The sequence below is a fragment of the Aegilops tauschii genome, chromosome 4, assembly GCF_002575655.3.
Source record: "Aegilops tauschii subsp. strangulata cultivar AL8/78 chromosome 4, Aet v6.0, whole genome shotgun sequence".
In the NCBI taxonomy this organism is placed as follows: Eukaryota; Viridiplantae; Streptophyta; class Magnoliopsida; order Poales; family Poaceae; genus Aegilops; species Aegilops tauschii.
The window spans coordinates 349306389-349322046 of record NC_053038.3 but is presented as its reverse complement, the minus strand read 5'-3'; the positions used below and the strand labels follow the sequence as shown (position 1 = coordinate 349322046).

The 15658-nt window shown below is 49.4% G+C and overlaps 1 protein-coding gene across 1 annotated transcript; it reads left to right on the top strand.

Annotated features, from left to right (window-relative positions):
• Nucleotides 1-9633: 9633 nt before the first annotated feature.
• LOC109735826 (BTB/POZ and MATH domain-containing protein 2-like) lies at nt 9634-15264 on the top strand. The gene is made up of 2 exons (XM_045227681.2): nt 9634-9859; nt 14088-15264. The coding sequence occupies exons 1-2, from the start codon at nt 9634-9636 to the stop codon at nt 14783-14785; spliced, it is 924 nt and encodes a 307-aa protein (XP_045083616.1). The 3' UTR covers nt 14786-15264.
• Nucleotides 15265-15658: the final 394 nt, after the last annotated feature.

The following is a 15658-nucleotide window of genomic DNA, read 5'->3' as shown; positions in this document are numbered from 1 at the left end:
AAACCGGTCGCGGGAGGTCGCCGGGGTCCCGTTCCTGCCAGTCCACAGCGGAGGCAGGCCGACGGACTTGGGGCTCGGGCAGCAGAAAGGAGGCGATGGAGCAGAGGCGTCCACGGGGTCTTCGAGGTCGAGGCCGCCGGCAGCAGAGGCTACGACGTGGCCGGGCTTCGGCCGTCAACAGCCCTGGTGGCCGGGACGGTCGATGGAGGAGGCGAACGGCGGGTTGGTGGCGACGAGGAGAAGCAGGAGGAGAGGCGGCGCTGAGGAAGCTTGGTCGTCGGCGGCGGCGGCGAGCTGGGCGGCCTAGACTCGCCGGCCGGAGGGGCGACGGGGCCTAGCTTCGGGCGCCATGGGAGGCAAGGCGTGGGCGCAGGAGGAGGACGAGTGGGGGGAGCGAGAGGAGGGAGAGATGGGGATCGGGCGCAAGGTAGCGGCGCTGGAGGGAAGGAGATGGGGATTCGATCGGGCTAGGGTTTGGCTTAGGTGGGCCGCGGGGATGGGCCGGCTTGAAGTTGGGAGACCCAGCTGGGCCGGCTGGGGGTCTCTTTCTTCTCTCTCCCTTATTTCTTTGGCGGAAAAGAAATTAGAGAAAAGGGAAAAGAAAGAGAGGGTTAGGGAAAGATGTTGGACCCGCGGATAATTTCTCCGGACTCACAAAAATATGCTTGATCTAGGAAAAATAGAAGTGGCCTGATTGAAAGATATAGATTCAAATGCATTTGAATTTAATTCAAATGATTTGAATAGGAAGTGAGGGTTGGGAAGGTCCAAAAATGTTCGGATTTTTGGTGGAGCTCCGGAAATTGAAGAAAGAATAAATGGCAAGGTTGGAGACCAAGAATTAAGATAACAAAGGCATTGGGATATTTGCAAGTGTGTTATGGTGAACTCCAATTAATGGAATATTTTAATATAGCTCCCTAATAATATTGGGAGGATATATGTTATAAAGAGAAATCACCATGTGCATTTCCCTCGATTTAAATGGATCGAAGATCCATGCAATTTACTTAGTTGACTTTTAAAAAAATTAATGACATGATGGCATGATGACATGATGCAATGAAAAAAAGGGCAAGCACAAAAGAAACACACGGTGATCACGAAAATATGGAAGTCTTCTGAAGCGTCGGTCTTGGGGCGTTACAGCTGACCCTCTCGGAAACTCTGAATCAGGAGTCGGCACTATCGAGTGGTATGCTTGGGCAGAATCAAGTTACCCTCTTCCTCTTTTTAGTGTGTATATGACAGGGTAAATCGAGAACGTCGTTGCCTGACTGATCTTTCACCTTTTTGGGGATCCATGGCCCTTTAGGCTTTCCCTTGAACTTTACTTGATTCAAAACTGCGGCCTCAGCAGGACCCGCAGGTTCAGCTTTACGCTTTTGCTTCCGACCGGAATCCCCACCGTCGGTGTCCTGGTCGACTGGTTTTCCCTTGCCACTGCAGAGTCGGTCTTGTTTTTCACCGTTAGCATATCGAGTGGCTATTTCCATCATTCGGGCTAGAGACATGTCTCCTGAACGACCGAACTTCAGGTTGAGCTCTCTGTAACAGACGCCCTCTTTGAAGACGCAAACTGCTTGGTGTTGTGACACATTTTCCAATGTATGATGAAGGGTAGTCCATCTCTGGATGTAGTTTTTCAAAGTCTCATTCGGTTTCTGGACGCAATGCTGCAAATCAGTCAGCCCAGCAGGTCGCTTGCAACTGCCCTCGAATGTTTTGACGAACACTCGGGCTAACTCATCCCAACAGAAAATACTTCTAGGGGCCAACTAATTCAACCAGGCCCTGGCCGAACCCTCAAACATTAGGGGAGGTGCTTCATGGCTACATCATCATTGCCTCCACCAATCTGCACTTCCACTCAGTAATCTTCCAGCCATGTGTCGGGCTTTGACTCATCGGTGAACTTACTCACTCCTGTCGCCAGACTGAAGTTGGGAGGGATCTCAGCAGTTCGGATGGCTCTACTGAAACACTCGGGCCCAGAAACAAATGCTCTGCTTCCACTCGGACGGTCTCTATCTTGTCCTTCACTGTGTGCTCGGCCCCTGTCGACCAAACCCTGCACGATGAGTGACCTCGTGTTGAACCCAGGCTCTCTTGGGTCGACTGGAGCTCTCCGCTCGTCACCATACGGGCGCCTGTCGTCATACCGCCGGGGCGGGTACGACCCGCCACTTGGAGGGGGAGAAAGCACTCGACGGTGGTCATCACGGGGATATCGATGATCATACTGCCCGTGGCCTCGACTCAGATACTGATCCTGGCGGTGACCACGGTCTTCACGCCGCGGAGGCGATCTTGGACTATGTGCCGACTAAACTGTGTCTGCAACCACAGATCTGCTATGAATTCTATTACGCGACTGAGAAACGGCCGAGTTTTGTTCTCCAGCTGCCCGGAGCAGCGCTCGGATCTGCAGCAAACCTCTACCAGCTTCTGAACGAGACGGCTAAATTGACTCTGCTATGCGTGCAACTGCTGTGACATTTTGAATCGGAGTATGGTCTACCTGAGGTTCAGGCGGAAACAATTGTCGTGGTCATCAACTAGATCTAGGGATCTGCTGACGGGCGCTTTCGTCGAGTGATTGTTGGAGATTCTCCAGACGCGTACGCTCAGCCAAGGTGGCCAAGCGCGCAGCCTCCAAGGCCCGAGCCTCGGAGGTCTCCCCAACGATGGGGGTCTGGAGCGCCTGGACGTTGCGGCGATGCAGCTCCTCCCTTTACTCCGCTGTGAGGGCTTGGGGATAGTATTCGTCATGATCACGCGCTGGGTCGTCTCCGCCACCGCGACAAAATCCGGGCGAGCTGCGCGGGGAGTCGACCATGAGAACTTTTGCCGCTGGGTTATTGCTCTCACACTCAAAAAGAGTGTCCGAGTGACCAGCCGACAGGTCGAACAATCCATAGAGAGATTCGTCGGGCTCAATTGTCGCGACTTGAGGGGTGGTTGACTGTCGAGCCACCGCATGCTTCACCCACCGTTGGAGCCGCGATCGACTAGATCGCTTGCGACGGCGAACAGCGGGGAGTGAGGATGCTGCGGGAGCCGACCGATACTGGGTCGACGGCTGCCGCAAGAGGACGCCACGAGCGCACGCGCGAAAGTGCGTCGCCCCGCAAATGGGGAGAGTCTCGACGTCGAGGAGGGCTTCTTGGAGCCAAGTGGAGTCGTCGGCGATGAAGACGAGCGCTCCGAGGCGGACCTCATGGCCCAGGGACAAACCACCGCCGGAAACCATGTTGACGGAGATCGAAAAAACTGCAACCTCATGGGAAGTCGCTAAGACGCCTGCCCCATGGTGGGCGCAAACTGTCGTGGGAGTGAGTCTGACAGTAAGAGTAAGGGGTACGTAGGAGGAGGCAAGGCCCTAGCTACGGCAAGGTTGTACACGCAAGTTTACAAGTTCAGGCCCCTCGGAGGAGGAGGTAACAGCCCTACGTCTCGATGCCTCAGAGGCTTGTCGACTGGATTATACGTGAGAGTTACAGGGGGTGCGAACCCTTGTCCCAGAGGAGGGGGTGGCTTATATAGAGTGCGCCAGGCCCCTCCAGCCCTCGATTACACAGGGTTCAATGTGAGTTAAGACAGGGGCGTTACTAGTAACGCCAGCTATTAATGGTCTTGATGACTACGGAGTGAACGCCTGACCGTTGCCATCCTGGGTGATTTTAGATCTTCTGTACTCCGAATGGTTCTTCGTATGGTCGAGTGACGCTATTGTGGTCGAGTGGAATTGAGGTATCTGAGTGGAATCTGCTGTCGAGTGGATTGCACTTCACGGTGATTTCAGTCGATGCCTTCTGTTGCCTTCTGTTGGACTTTGAATGTCTTTGACTCTATGGCAGTGTCCTTGGGTAGTGTTTCTAGGTCAGGCCTAAGACCCTACCCTAGGTACATGTCATCGTCACAGTATGCCATCTATCGCACACATCTTTATCTGGGTAACCGCTTTTGTTTTTGGCTCACCGCAAACAGTTCGTATGGATCAACTGTATGTCATGATTCCCACACGCAACTCTAATCTTAATCGTGCTTGATGGATCCACGATCGCACATAGTTCATTTTATTGGTGATGGTTTTATTGCCATACCGTTTGCGATTAATGCATCGCACACAGCTTGGTCAATTGGTCTCTTATACATGTGACATCTTAGGACCTTCTTGCAGTAGTGTTCTCGGCAAAAAAAGCTCACCATCACCACCTTTGTTATCGCCACACAGTGGTTCCCCTTGCAGCAGCAACAACTTCATCGGATCGGGGGTGAGAGAGGGCAGGAAGAGAGGAGAGGTTCCGAGGAATAGAGCAGAGCAAGGTTGTAGACGAGATTTTTGGAAGGAGAAGCAAGCATCACCATGGCAGGGAGCAGAACAAGTGGAAAAGGTGATCTCGTTTCGGGTGCTAGAAGATAACAAACCGTGGGCGGTGTGTGGGCTCCATGAGGACGTGTGTCATGCGTGCGAGGAGGTTTGCGCGAGCGAATAATCATCCCAGTTGAAAAATTGTTTTCCTTTTGAAATTCATTGATAAACTTTAGTGCATTGGATAGAGCAACCAGAGGAAAATCACCAAGAGAAAGCCTTTTTAGCTAGAGAGTGAGCAAAGTTTTTTCATCCTTTGAACATCTGCGGCCTTGTAAGAGCTCTTACTTGATGTAATGTTGAAGAAATCTGCAAGTAAATGTCTCTCCGATGTCCTGAATTTTCAAGTAAATCTCTTGCTTCAACAACTTCCACCAAATTTATGCAATCAGGAAAAAGATCGAATTCCAGCCCATGGCTTTGATAAATGAAGTAGCTAGGAGTAGGTCCATCACTTTTGCCCGCAAAACAAAAAAATCATTCGAGGCTGCCGCTTGGACGAAGATAGAGTGATTAGAATCTTCAGCTTTTAAGAATACTTCAAATGAAGCTTTAGCTCCCGCAGCGGCTGGATTAAAGGCCGCATCAACGTAAGCTACAAAACCTACATGTTGGATGGCTGTATTTGTGCTTGCTAATTGTTTTTGATTTAGGAATAATTGACATCCTGCAATCTTCTTCAATATTCTCCTTTAGACCTGCATTTACCATTGCTTTTGTGGCATAAACTACGTCCATAGGAGTTAAAACATTCTTTTTGAATAAATGACCATGCCTCTCTTCCAAATGTTCTAGAGAAGAGTGAAGATTTGGCTACTTAAGTTTTGAATGTTGAAAAGACCATATCAAGTGTATGGTAGTAGAGGCATACAAGTTAATGTCCATCACATTAGTTTTGAAGCCATAATTGAACCAAACTGATCTCTCAAAGTTGCATTGAAATAAAAGGTGTGAGTCAGTTTCTAATTGTCGACATCTACAACATTCTTTTTTAATATGTTTGGAAAATCTGGATGCTCTCAAACTAGATGCTAGAGCCCTTGTAACGAGCCTCCTGGCAAAAGTTTTAACTCTAAGAACTATGGATTTGTTTTTCCGAACCTGACCGAGGCTAGCTATTTCTTGATCTGTGATGTGTGAACTTCATGCCTAGAAGTAGTTTGAGTCCACTGTATAAAATTTCAATATGTAGTCTTTGTAGTACAATCTGCATTATGGGTATGAGTCCAAGATATATTACATTATAGATTAGCATTAATAGGTATATTCATAATTTCATTCTTTTTTGCGGGATTCATAATTTCATTCTTAAAGTAAGCGTCAGAGAAAGTGCTTGTTTAATGCTAATGTGTGTCATCTAAATGTTGTGTGTATCTAATATTTTATCTTACAAAGTAGTTTCGTCATTCAAGTACCATGCTTGAATTCATCGGTTGAAGAACTTCACACACGATTAATTTTGAAGAAATGTCTATGATGATGCAAAGTTAAGCCAGCGAACTGCCTGCCCCGTATCACACATGATGTACTGAGTAGACATGTATCTGATGGTACCCCTCGTCACACTTACTTAGATACCAAGAACCGTGGCCACTGAATTACTATGCTTGAATTAATCACGTGAACAACTTCGCATATGATCCTATTTGAAGAATTGTCTATGTTGATACAAATCATCGCACACAGTTAAGCACCGAATGATGTGCCCAGTATCACACAAGATGCACTAAGCGGAAATTTATGTGATGGTTCCCCTCATCACACTCGGTTAGATATCTGAACTGTGTGCATATCACACAATTCACTAGTGTCAGTTGTGTGTGAAGATTCCATTCACTGCACACGCTTTGCGCATATAAATTGTGTGCACTACAACACACACAATTTTCTTACCCATTCACATCATGGGCGATGTCACTATCACACACAATTTAAACCTAGTGTGTGTAATTGAGGGGTTTAATAGTGTCAATAGGGGCACTGGCAAACATCATAGCGGCCCCACATGACCCCTACGTGGCTACGGGGAGGGAACACTAGATCGCTTTGCCATGCCTCCTTTCGTCCTCCATTGTCGTGCTAGGAGGAGCAGCGGGGCGAAGCCTGATAGGAACTGATGGCGGTGGGGCGTCTCTATCCTCTCAAAGGGTGGGGTTGGCGTAGGTCGGCGCCCTCGGTCCTGGGCGTGGTGTGGACGATGGGCATGACGGCGTGTCGCCACTCATGTGTGTGGCGTGTAACAATGGCGAGATGGTGGTGTGCGTCCGTGGTGCCGGCGACGATCGCCCGTTCTATTCCTCTGGTTGGTAAGGGACGTTGGTGGTGGGGGTCGCGGGCAACCTCCTTTGGCGTGGCGGTCGGATAGCAGAGGTGGCTCGACCTCGACTCCTCTCCTCGTGTATGCACCTAGATCGACAGTTGGTGGCGGCCCAACACGTCGCTTTAGTGGCTAGACCATGGCGGCAGGGTGCCTTCAGATGGGGGCAGAGGACCACCCTGCCTTGGCGTCGCCTAGATCTGAAGGTGCCACATCGAGGGTGCGGGTGGCTGTAGTGTGGCTAGCGGCCTTCGACGACCTTCCGCTATATAGATATGGTTGGTTGGGCACCAATCCTACCAAGGGACTCGTTTTGGTGCACAAGGAGGGGCCTTCTACCCCTTAAGCAGTCGGCTATTTCCATGTGCTATGGCGGCAATGAAGGGGCCATCTTGGATGCCAGGGCAGCTGTCCTGGTGGTGGGCAGAGCTAGTGGTGTCGTGTAGCTATTCACCAACACTCTTGTATTATAACTTGCGTGAGTGTGTTGTGGTGTCCTGTTGCATGTGCTGGGTTGTATGATTGTCGTTGTTTAGTACTAAAAAACGAGGCGCGTGCCTTTTTCGTGGTAATAGCACAGATATACAGTGCTTCTTGCGCTAACAACTAATTGCCCCAGGAGCAGTTAACTGGAAAACGTCACACGGTTAGGGAGTTAATTGGAGAACCCCTGTGTGACGCCCTCATGCGTCAAAAGGAGGTAGCTTCAAACAGGCGCCCATCTGCTGGGCCAGTCCACTCTTCGTCTTTTAGCTGGATTTATTGTAGCGTCGGGTTTAATTGTAGCAGCCCATACTATAGCATCCAATTTACTATATTGGGCCGGCTTTTTGGTCGGTATTTATTTTGAAAAATGCACACTGAATATTTTGTAATGTCCTTTGAACATTTTGTAATATACGTTGAACATTTTTTTAATGTACGATGAACATTTTAATAATACATGATGAATTTTTTTGTATTATACGATGTACTTCTTTTAATATATGATGAATATTTTTTAAAAACATATGCTTATATACATCGAAGAACTTTGAATATATATTGAACATTTTGTAATATACGTTGAACAATTTGAATATACATTGAATATTTGTGTAATATACGCTAAACAAATTTGAAAAGCACAGTGATCATTTCTATATTCGTTAAACAATTTCTAATATACGGTGAATTTTTTAGAATGAACAATGAACTTTTTGTAGTATAGCGTGAGCACATTCTTGACATACGATGAATATTTTTGTAAGATTCAATGAACTTTGGATAATTCATGAAAAGAAAGGAAAAGGGAAAAGAACATGAAAGAAAAGAAATAGAAACAGAAACATGAAAAAAGAAAAGAAAAAAGAGAAACAGAAAAAAAACAGCGAAGCAACCTTAGGCCAGCTCAAACTGGGGCGTCCGAAGGCCACACTTCAGCGAAGCCACGCCCTTTTGACATAAGCTCCTATTTGCCGTCTGTGGGCGGCAAATTGTCGATCATTCGCTGAAGGAAGCCGCAAATGGGCCGGCGCATTTGGAGCTATAGAAGTCCAGGCGCGTGTAAAAAATAAAAATAAAAACTACAAAGTGCTACACGAGCGAGAACTCGAACATGCGAACTCCCTCTCATGAACGAGCGTAACTGACCAATCGAACTAGCTAGTTCTAGTGATAGATAGGCGGCGTTATACTTGAAGTATCGAACTTCATTTCAAAATTTTCAAAAATAAGTATTGAACATTTTGTAATATCAGTTGAACATTTTCTTTATGTACGATGAATATTTTAAAATAATACATGATGGACATTTCAAAAAATGTGCTCAAATTTTTTCGACTACACACTGAACATTTTGTAACATACTTTGAACAATTTTTTAATACAAATTGAACATTTGTTAAAGTACACTGAGCAAATTTCAACAACATAGTGAACATTTGTATATTCGTTGAACAATTTCTAGTGTACAATGAATATTTTCATAATGCATGATGACTTTTGGTCATGACCATTTCCTTAATATATGATGAACATTTTGGTAACACATAATGAACTTTGTATAATATAGGGAAAAGGAACAGTAAAAATAAAAAATAAAAAATAAAAAGGAAAAGAAAAGAAATAAAACAGAAACAGGAAAACAAGAACCGAAAAAAATGACCAGAAAAATGAACGACAAAAAAGAAACAGCAACGTGCAGCACGCGCTGCCGTGAAATCAGCTGGCCCACCCGCGAGCGCTGCAGGCGTTTCCTCGACCATTTGCCGCCCGCAAGGAGGGGAGCTCCTAACCGAGAGCTCCTCCTTGGCGCCTTCAGCGCCCGCTAGCGAACCCAGCGCCCACTGCATCGCTTGCATGGGCCTGGCCCAGCAACGCGCGCTGGCTCCCGCTCGCTCGCTAGCCGCCCACTCGATCGCTGGCTCACGCTCGCTATTTTTTCTCTCTCCAAAAATTGCTACATTATGTCATGATTTTCTTAGGGAAAAACCAACAATGTTGCTACAGTACATACTCTTGTTCTTAGGAAAAAGTTCATCAAATTTGAAAAAAGTTCATCGAATTTGAAAAAAAAATCATCAAATTTGAAAATAGTTCATCCATTTGTAGAAAAAGCTGTATCGGGCGCTAAAGGCGCCAAATAGGATTTGGCGCCCGCAAGCGTTAAATAGGAATCGCCAGTTTTATTTTTAGGCAATATAGGAATCGCCAGTTAATTGGGTTATGTTTGGAAACTAGCCGGAAGGAGTGGGCCGTACGTAACAATGCCTCTTCCACCGCCCGTCATGCTTTTTACATCGAACGGCAATAGTCTGCACCGTCACCGGTACGAAGCGCGATCGGAATTCCGGCACATCACGGACTCTCTGCCTAAGATTCTCTGTTATATATACTCCAGCATCAACTGCTATGTGGCGCCGTCTTAATCTTATCTTAACCACGAAAAAAAAGAGCGACCATGGCGGCGATGGATCAGCCGCACACGTCGTCTAGATGCGTGGTGCAGACCGCGTCTGCGACGCACGACTTCGTGATCGCCAACTACTCGCTCATCCGCTACCTGCCCCCAGGCGAGGCCGTCAGCTCCGGCATCTTTAGCGTCGGCGGCTACGAGTGGACCATCATGTTCTACCCGGGCGGGACCCTCTACTACACGGACACCCAGTGTCACATCCCTAGTTCTGGTATGACCTAGACTAGCTAGTCATGTGTGCATCATGTTTAAATTTCATTTTAATTTGAAATGGGGATACGTGAAACCCTCAGAATCATTTTTGGAAATGACCCAGATAAAAATTGCTCCAAAAGGTTCCAAGAAAATGTTCATGTTGCTCTCTGAAAATATTGGACAGAGATAAAATTCAAACCAATATTTTTAGGAGATCATAAATATTTATTTTGGGCATTTGGAATTAATGCAGTAATTATTTGCTCTGGATATATATTGTTATATATATAAAATATTGTCCAAAAATTATGCCATTTGTTGAGGAGTTCTGGAATAATACCACTAGCCCCTGCAAAAATTGGCATAAGAAAATAAAATGATTTAGTATTCTACTAAATCAGAACAAATGTCTGAAAAATAGAAAAGAAAACAAAAAGGGAAAAGCTTACCTGTGCTCACCCGAGGCCTGGCCTGGCCCAGTAGCCCAGCCGGCCCACTGGCCCAGTGCCAGTCGTCGTTGTCCTCGCGCCAGTCGGACAGGCGTGTGGCCGACGCGCGCGCACCGCCGTGCCGCCACGCCACCAGCCTGCCTGCCCTCTCCCCTGCCAGCGCGACGCGCTGAGCGACGTCGCGGGTGCCGTCCCGATCCGGTCGACCTCCTCGTTTTTCCCCTCGCTTTCTCCCTTGCTCTCTCTCACCGCGCCCGAACGCTGTCGTCGCCGCCACTCTCCATTGCCGCAGCCACCGTCTCCCCCTCGTCTCTCCGACACGCGCAGGAGCTCCGCCTCCTCGCTCTGAAGCTCTCCGCCGACCACGCAAGCCGGAGCGTCCCGTGGAGCCGTCGCCGTCGCCTTCTTCGCCTCCGGCCGCCGTGGATCCCCATCGCCGCTCCGTGAACTCCAGAGCTTCCCCCGAGCCGCTGAGCACGCCCGCCGAACCTCCGTGAGCTCCCCTCCGTTTCCCCTCCGTTCCCGCGCTCGAATTCGCGCCGTAGCCGTGCTAGCCGACGTGCCCGCGAGCGCCTCGCCGCCGACCATGTCACCGTCGTGGCAAGGGCCACCACAGCTCGCCCCGAGCACCTCACCGTGCTCCTGGTGCCACGAGGGTGCCGCAGAGCCCCTCGGGTGGCCTCCCCGTGCACCGCAGCGCTGCGCCCGCCCTTGGCCGTACTCCGGCCGCCGCCCGAGCTCCGCTCCGGCGAGCTCCGGCCATCCCGCAACCTTCCGTCACCTCCCCTGGATGCGGACGAGCCCGGGCTACGCCCCAGTGCCCTCAGCTACCGCCCCCGTGGCCTATATCGCGGACGCCGCCGCGTCCAGAGGTCGCCGGCGACGACCTCTCCGGCCTGCCATGTGGGCCCGACCTGTCAGGTGATTAGCTTAAGGCTAATCACCCTCTAATCTACCCCCACTGACGCTGACAGTGGGCCCCGGTGCCCCTAATCTTTTATTTTATGCTTAAACTAACCCCTGTCTCACTGACCAGTGGGCTCCGCCGGTCAGATTTGACCTGGCCAGCCCGTTGACCTGCTGACGCAGCGATGACGTCATGCTGACGCAGTAAAGGACTTTCTGGATTTAAAATAAATCAGGAAATTCCAGAAAATGTTCAAAACTTCTAAAATTCATAGAAATTCAACCGTAGCTCAGATTTAAATAATTTATATATGGAAAATTATCAGAAAAATGCAATCTATCCATCTGTACTAGTTTCATGCATGACAAACCAACTTATACCTACTGTATAAGTGAAAACATATAAATGGCATATATAAGGACTTAAATTAGAGTTGCATTTGAACCTTTGGTTCAAATGGATCTCCTCCAAGTTGAATGCTAAATGCATTGGCTCAAAATACATCACATATTCATGCCATATTCATGCATCATATTGTTGCATATGATTGTGTTTTGACTGTCGACACCGTTCCCTCTCGATAGGTCCTGCTCCGGAGAGTGTTCCAGAGTACCTGTCTGAGGAGCAGTGCCACGCTGTTGATCTACCAGGCAAGCAAGCCCCCTTGTTCATTCCGATACAAACCTACTCTCTCGCTCCTGCTCTCTTTTACTGCATTAGGACAACAACGATTCAACTGCTACTTTATGCTGCGGTAGTTGAACCCATTCCTCTGCATGACCTGTCATTGCCACAGTAAATAGTTGAAACCCACTAGCATGTGTAGGAGTTGTTTGAGCCATGTTGTGTTCCTACCATGCCTTGCCTGCTATTGCTTAGAGTTGTGTCAGGTCTGATTCATTGGGAATGAATTGGAGTGTTACAGTATGTTCTGGTGCTGAGAGTTAAGCGTGTGAACACGATTTGATAAAGGTAGCGGTGAGAGGCCATGTAGGAGTACATGGTGGGTTGTCTCACTGGAACCGTCCTTAAGCACCGAGTTCTGTGTATGTCGTCCAATGACTAGCTACTACCACACATTGGAATGCTTAAGTGCCCCTCTCGACTTATTAACCAACTTGATCTCTGTCCAGGAGTTGCAATTAGTTCTGGTGTTTGTAGGTAGTGTTAGTAGTCTACCAAGTGGCACCCGGCCAGGTGGGCTTGGGACAGACTAGGCACAAGTGGCACGGTGTACCAAGCGTAGATCCATCCGGCGAGGTGGGCTTGGGAACCCTGCGCACATCGTTTGGGGCCGTGAGCGACGCCCCGGCCGGATCTCCTTGCGGATGGAACCCGAATAGGCGATGAACCTGGATTAGAGTCTTGTGTGGTTAGTCAGGTCGTGGCCGACACCCTCGCCAGGCTTCCGCTTGAAAGTTGCCGAGGTACATGACGTGTACATGGCGGTAAGTGGCGAGAGCGTGTGTGACGCAGTACACCCCTGCAGGGTTATCATGATCTATTCGAATAGCCGTGTCCTCGGTTATGGACTTTTTGGATGCTTACGTGGTACATAGACAACCTGAAGTGGATACTCTAAAATGCTCAAGACAAGTGTGAGTGTTATGGATGGCTTCTCGTAGTGAGACGGGAGTGAATCCATAGTGGTGTATTGAGGTGGTGATTAGTGGACTCGTGTGCGCCTTCTTACCTCAAAGAAGTTTCTCGTAGTCGTAGAACAGGATAGCCACTGAGTCAAAGCTGGCTTGCTGCAACTAAACCCCACACTACCTTCTTGATACAAATGCATGTAAGATAGGATCTGATGTAAGTCTTGCTGAGTACCTTCGTACTCATGTTGCTTTACTTATGTTTTTGCAGCGGAGACTTCAGTCTTACTAGTAGCTCCGCTTGGACTTCGACGAGTAGCTTGTACCTCAGCTACGATCTTGCACCCTTGGGAGGGTCTTGTAGATAGTCAGGCTTCTCAGCCTTTTTCTTTTGTAGTTGTCTGTACTCAGACATGTAATGCTTCCGTTGCTTGTATGCTCTGAATGATGGGTCATGTGACCCCTGTTTGTACTTAATGCTATGTGGCTCTTCTGGGCCTTTTATCTATATGAGTTCGCGTTATGTTGTGATGCCATGTTGTACAGCACATACTTGCATGTTATGCGTACGTGTAACGTGTATTGCTATGTGTGGGATCCGACAATCTAGTTGTTTATCCTTGGCAGCCTCTCTTATGGGGAAATGTAGTCTAGTGCCTCCTTGAGCCATAGTAGTCCGCTACAGCCCGGTTCACCGGAGTCCTGCTAGCCCAGCACTACTGCTCTGGACACTTGACTGGCCGGCATGTGTTTCACATAGTTCCTGTGTCTGTCCCTTCGGGGAAATGTCACGCGGTGACATCCGGAGTCCTGCCTAGCCTGCTACAGCCCGGGTTCCCGGAGTCCTGTTAGCCCAGTGCTACAGCCCGGATTCACACGCTGCTGACCGACACGTTCGATGTTGATTCATGTATGCCTGTCCCCATACGTTAGTGCCGCTTCGGGTTCACGACTAGCCATGTCGGCCCGGGTTCTCTGTCATATGGATGCTAGCGACGTTGTCATATACGTGAGCCAAAAGGCGCAAACGGTCCCGGGCCATGGTAAGGCGACACCCGTGGGAGTACCGTGCGTGAGGCCGCAAAGTGATATGAGGTGTTACAGGCTAGATCGGTGTGACTTAGAATCGGGGTCCCGACACCCAGCCTGGCTATGCACCGGCGTGCGTAAAGTCCCCGCCTGGCTGCGCATCGGCGTGCGTAAAGATCTGCAACGGCGCCACGGGCGTGCCGGCCAGTTTCAGCTTAGGATTTCTTAACCGCTATGGCGAGGCGTTGCCGGCGACGTGCGCAACAGCTGTCTTCCGTGCTTCGCCATCCGACAGGTCGGGTTTTTTGGATGTGGGCCGGACATTGGATCTGGCATCACCGTGGTACCTCAACGACGACTGCCTGACCATCAGGTGTGTCCTCGCCGTCATCTTTGAACACACGGAGAACACCAAGATCGGCCCGGCCGCACTGGTTCCGCGGCCGGACCTGCCCAGCCATCTCAAGTGCATGCTCACGGACGGGAAAGGCACGGACGTCACCTTTGATGTGGGCGGCCGCTCCTTCCCTGCTCACAGGTGCCTGCTCGCAGCGAGGTCTCCCGTGTTCAACGCGGAGCTCTTTGGCCCGATGAGGGAGAAAGACATGAAAATCATCAAGATTAACGACATGGAGCCGGCGATCTTTGAGCTGCTCATACACTTCGTCTACATGGATTCGCTGCCAAACGACGGCGAAGACTGCAGCACCGCGGTGACACAACATCTGCTCGTTGCCGCGGACCGGTATGGGCTGGCCAGGCTGAAGCAGATGTGCGACGCAAAGCTGCGCACAAGGCTGAACACTGAGACAGTGGCGGCGACGTTGGCGCTGGCAGAGCAGCACCACTGCCCGCTGCTTAGGGAGGCATGCGAAGCGTTCAAGTCCTCCTCCGAAGTGATGGCCCATGTCGTGGCGAGCGACGGGCGACAGATTCAAGGATCTGGCGGGCTACAGCATCGCTAAGCTATCTGTGTATGAAACTATCCAGTAGGCTCGAGTGGAGGACCAGGTCGATTATGCAAGTGTTCATCTAGCATTCCAATGAATCACATCCTGGGCATATGTATCTTCTTCCAAAAACTACTTCTGCACTCATTGTGACAACTGATAAGCATACAATAGTTATTCTTTTTGGAGCGGAACTAATGTGAAGATATATCCGTTAATTCATCTGAACAAAATCTGTAATCAAAGAAGAAATGGATGAGTGTGAAGGTGCTTAGATTTTTCTTCAAGTAGAGTCCTTTGCAAAGTTGTGTTGAAAGCTTTCAACTACACAAGTACTCCCTCTGTAAAGAAATATAAAATTACTACTTTACTGATCTAAACGCTCTTATGAAGAAAGTAATTTGTAATATAGTTTATGGATAACTCCCAGCCACTTAACTTAGAGCATCACCGTACCACGTAACACATGTGGTAAACAATCCTAACTATTCAAAAAAAACTTAGAGCATCACCGTGAGGCTGAAAGGACAACTCAATTTATCCGTGGACACATCCAAACGTGTTCGTGGAAAAAGTTAGGATTTCCGCGCGGCTCGCGCGAGCCATCGTAGCCCTAGACCATCCCCTCGCCCTCCCTCTCCTCGCCGCCATCGAGGCCGTCGCTGGGCGAAGCCCGGCCGACGTCGGTGGCAGCGGAGCTCTTGCCCCTCCTCGCTTGGCAGTAGGCGGCGTGGGATGCAGCGCTCGGTGAGGCGTGGCAGCGTGGTTCGGGGAGATGGCACGGGCGGGCGTCTTCTTCATCGATGGCGTGGTAGTTGCATCGTCGGCGTGCTCGCGGTCTTGGCGGCCCTTGGCGCAGACTGTGGGCAGCACGGGTCACCTTCTTCC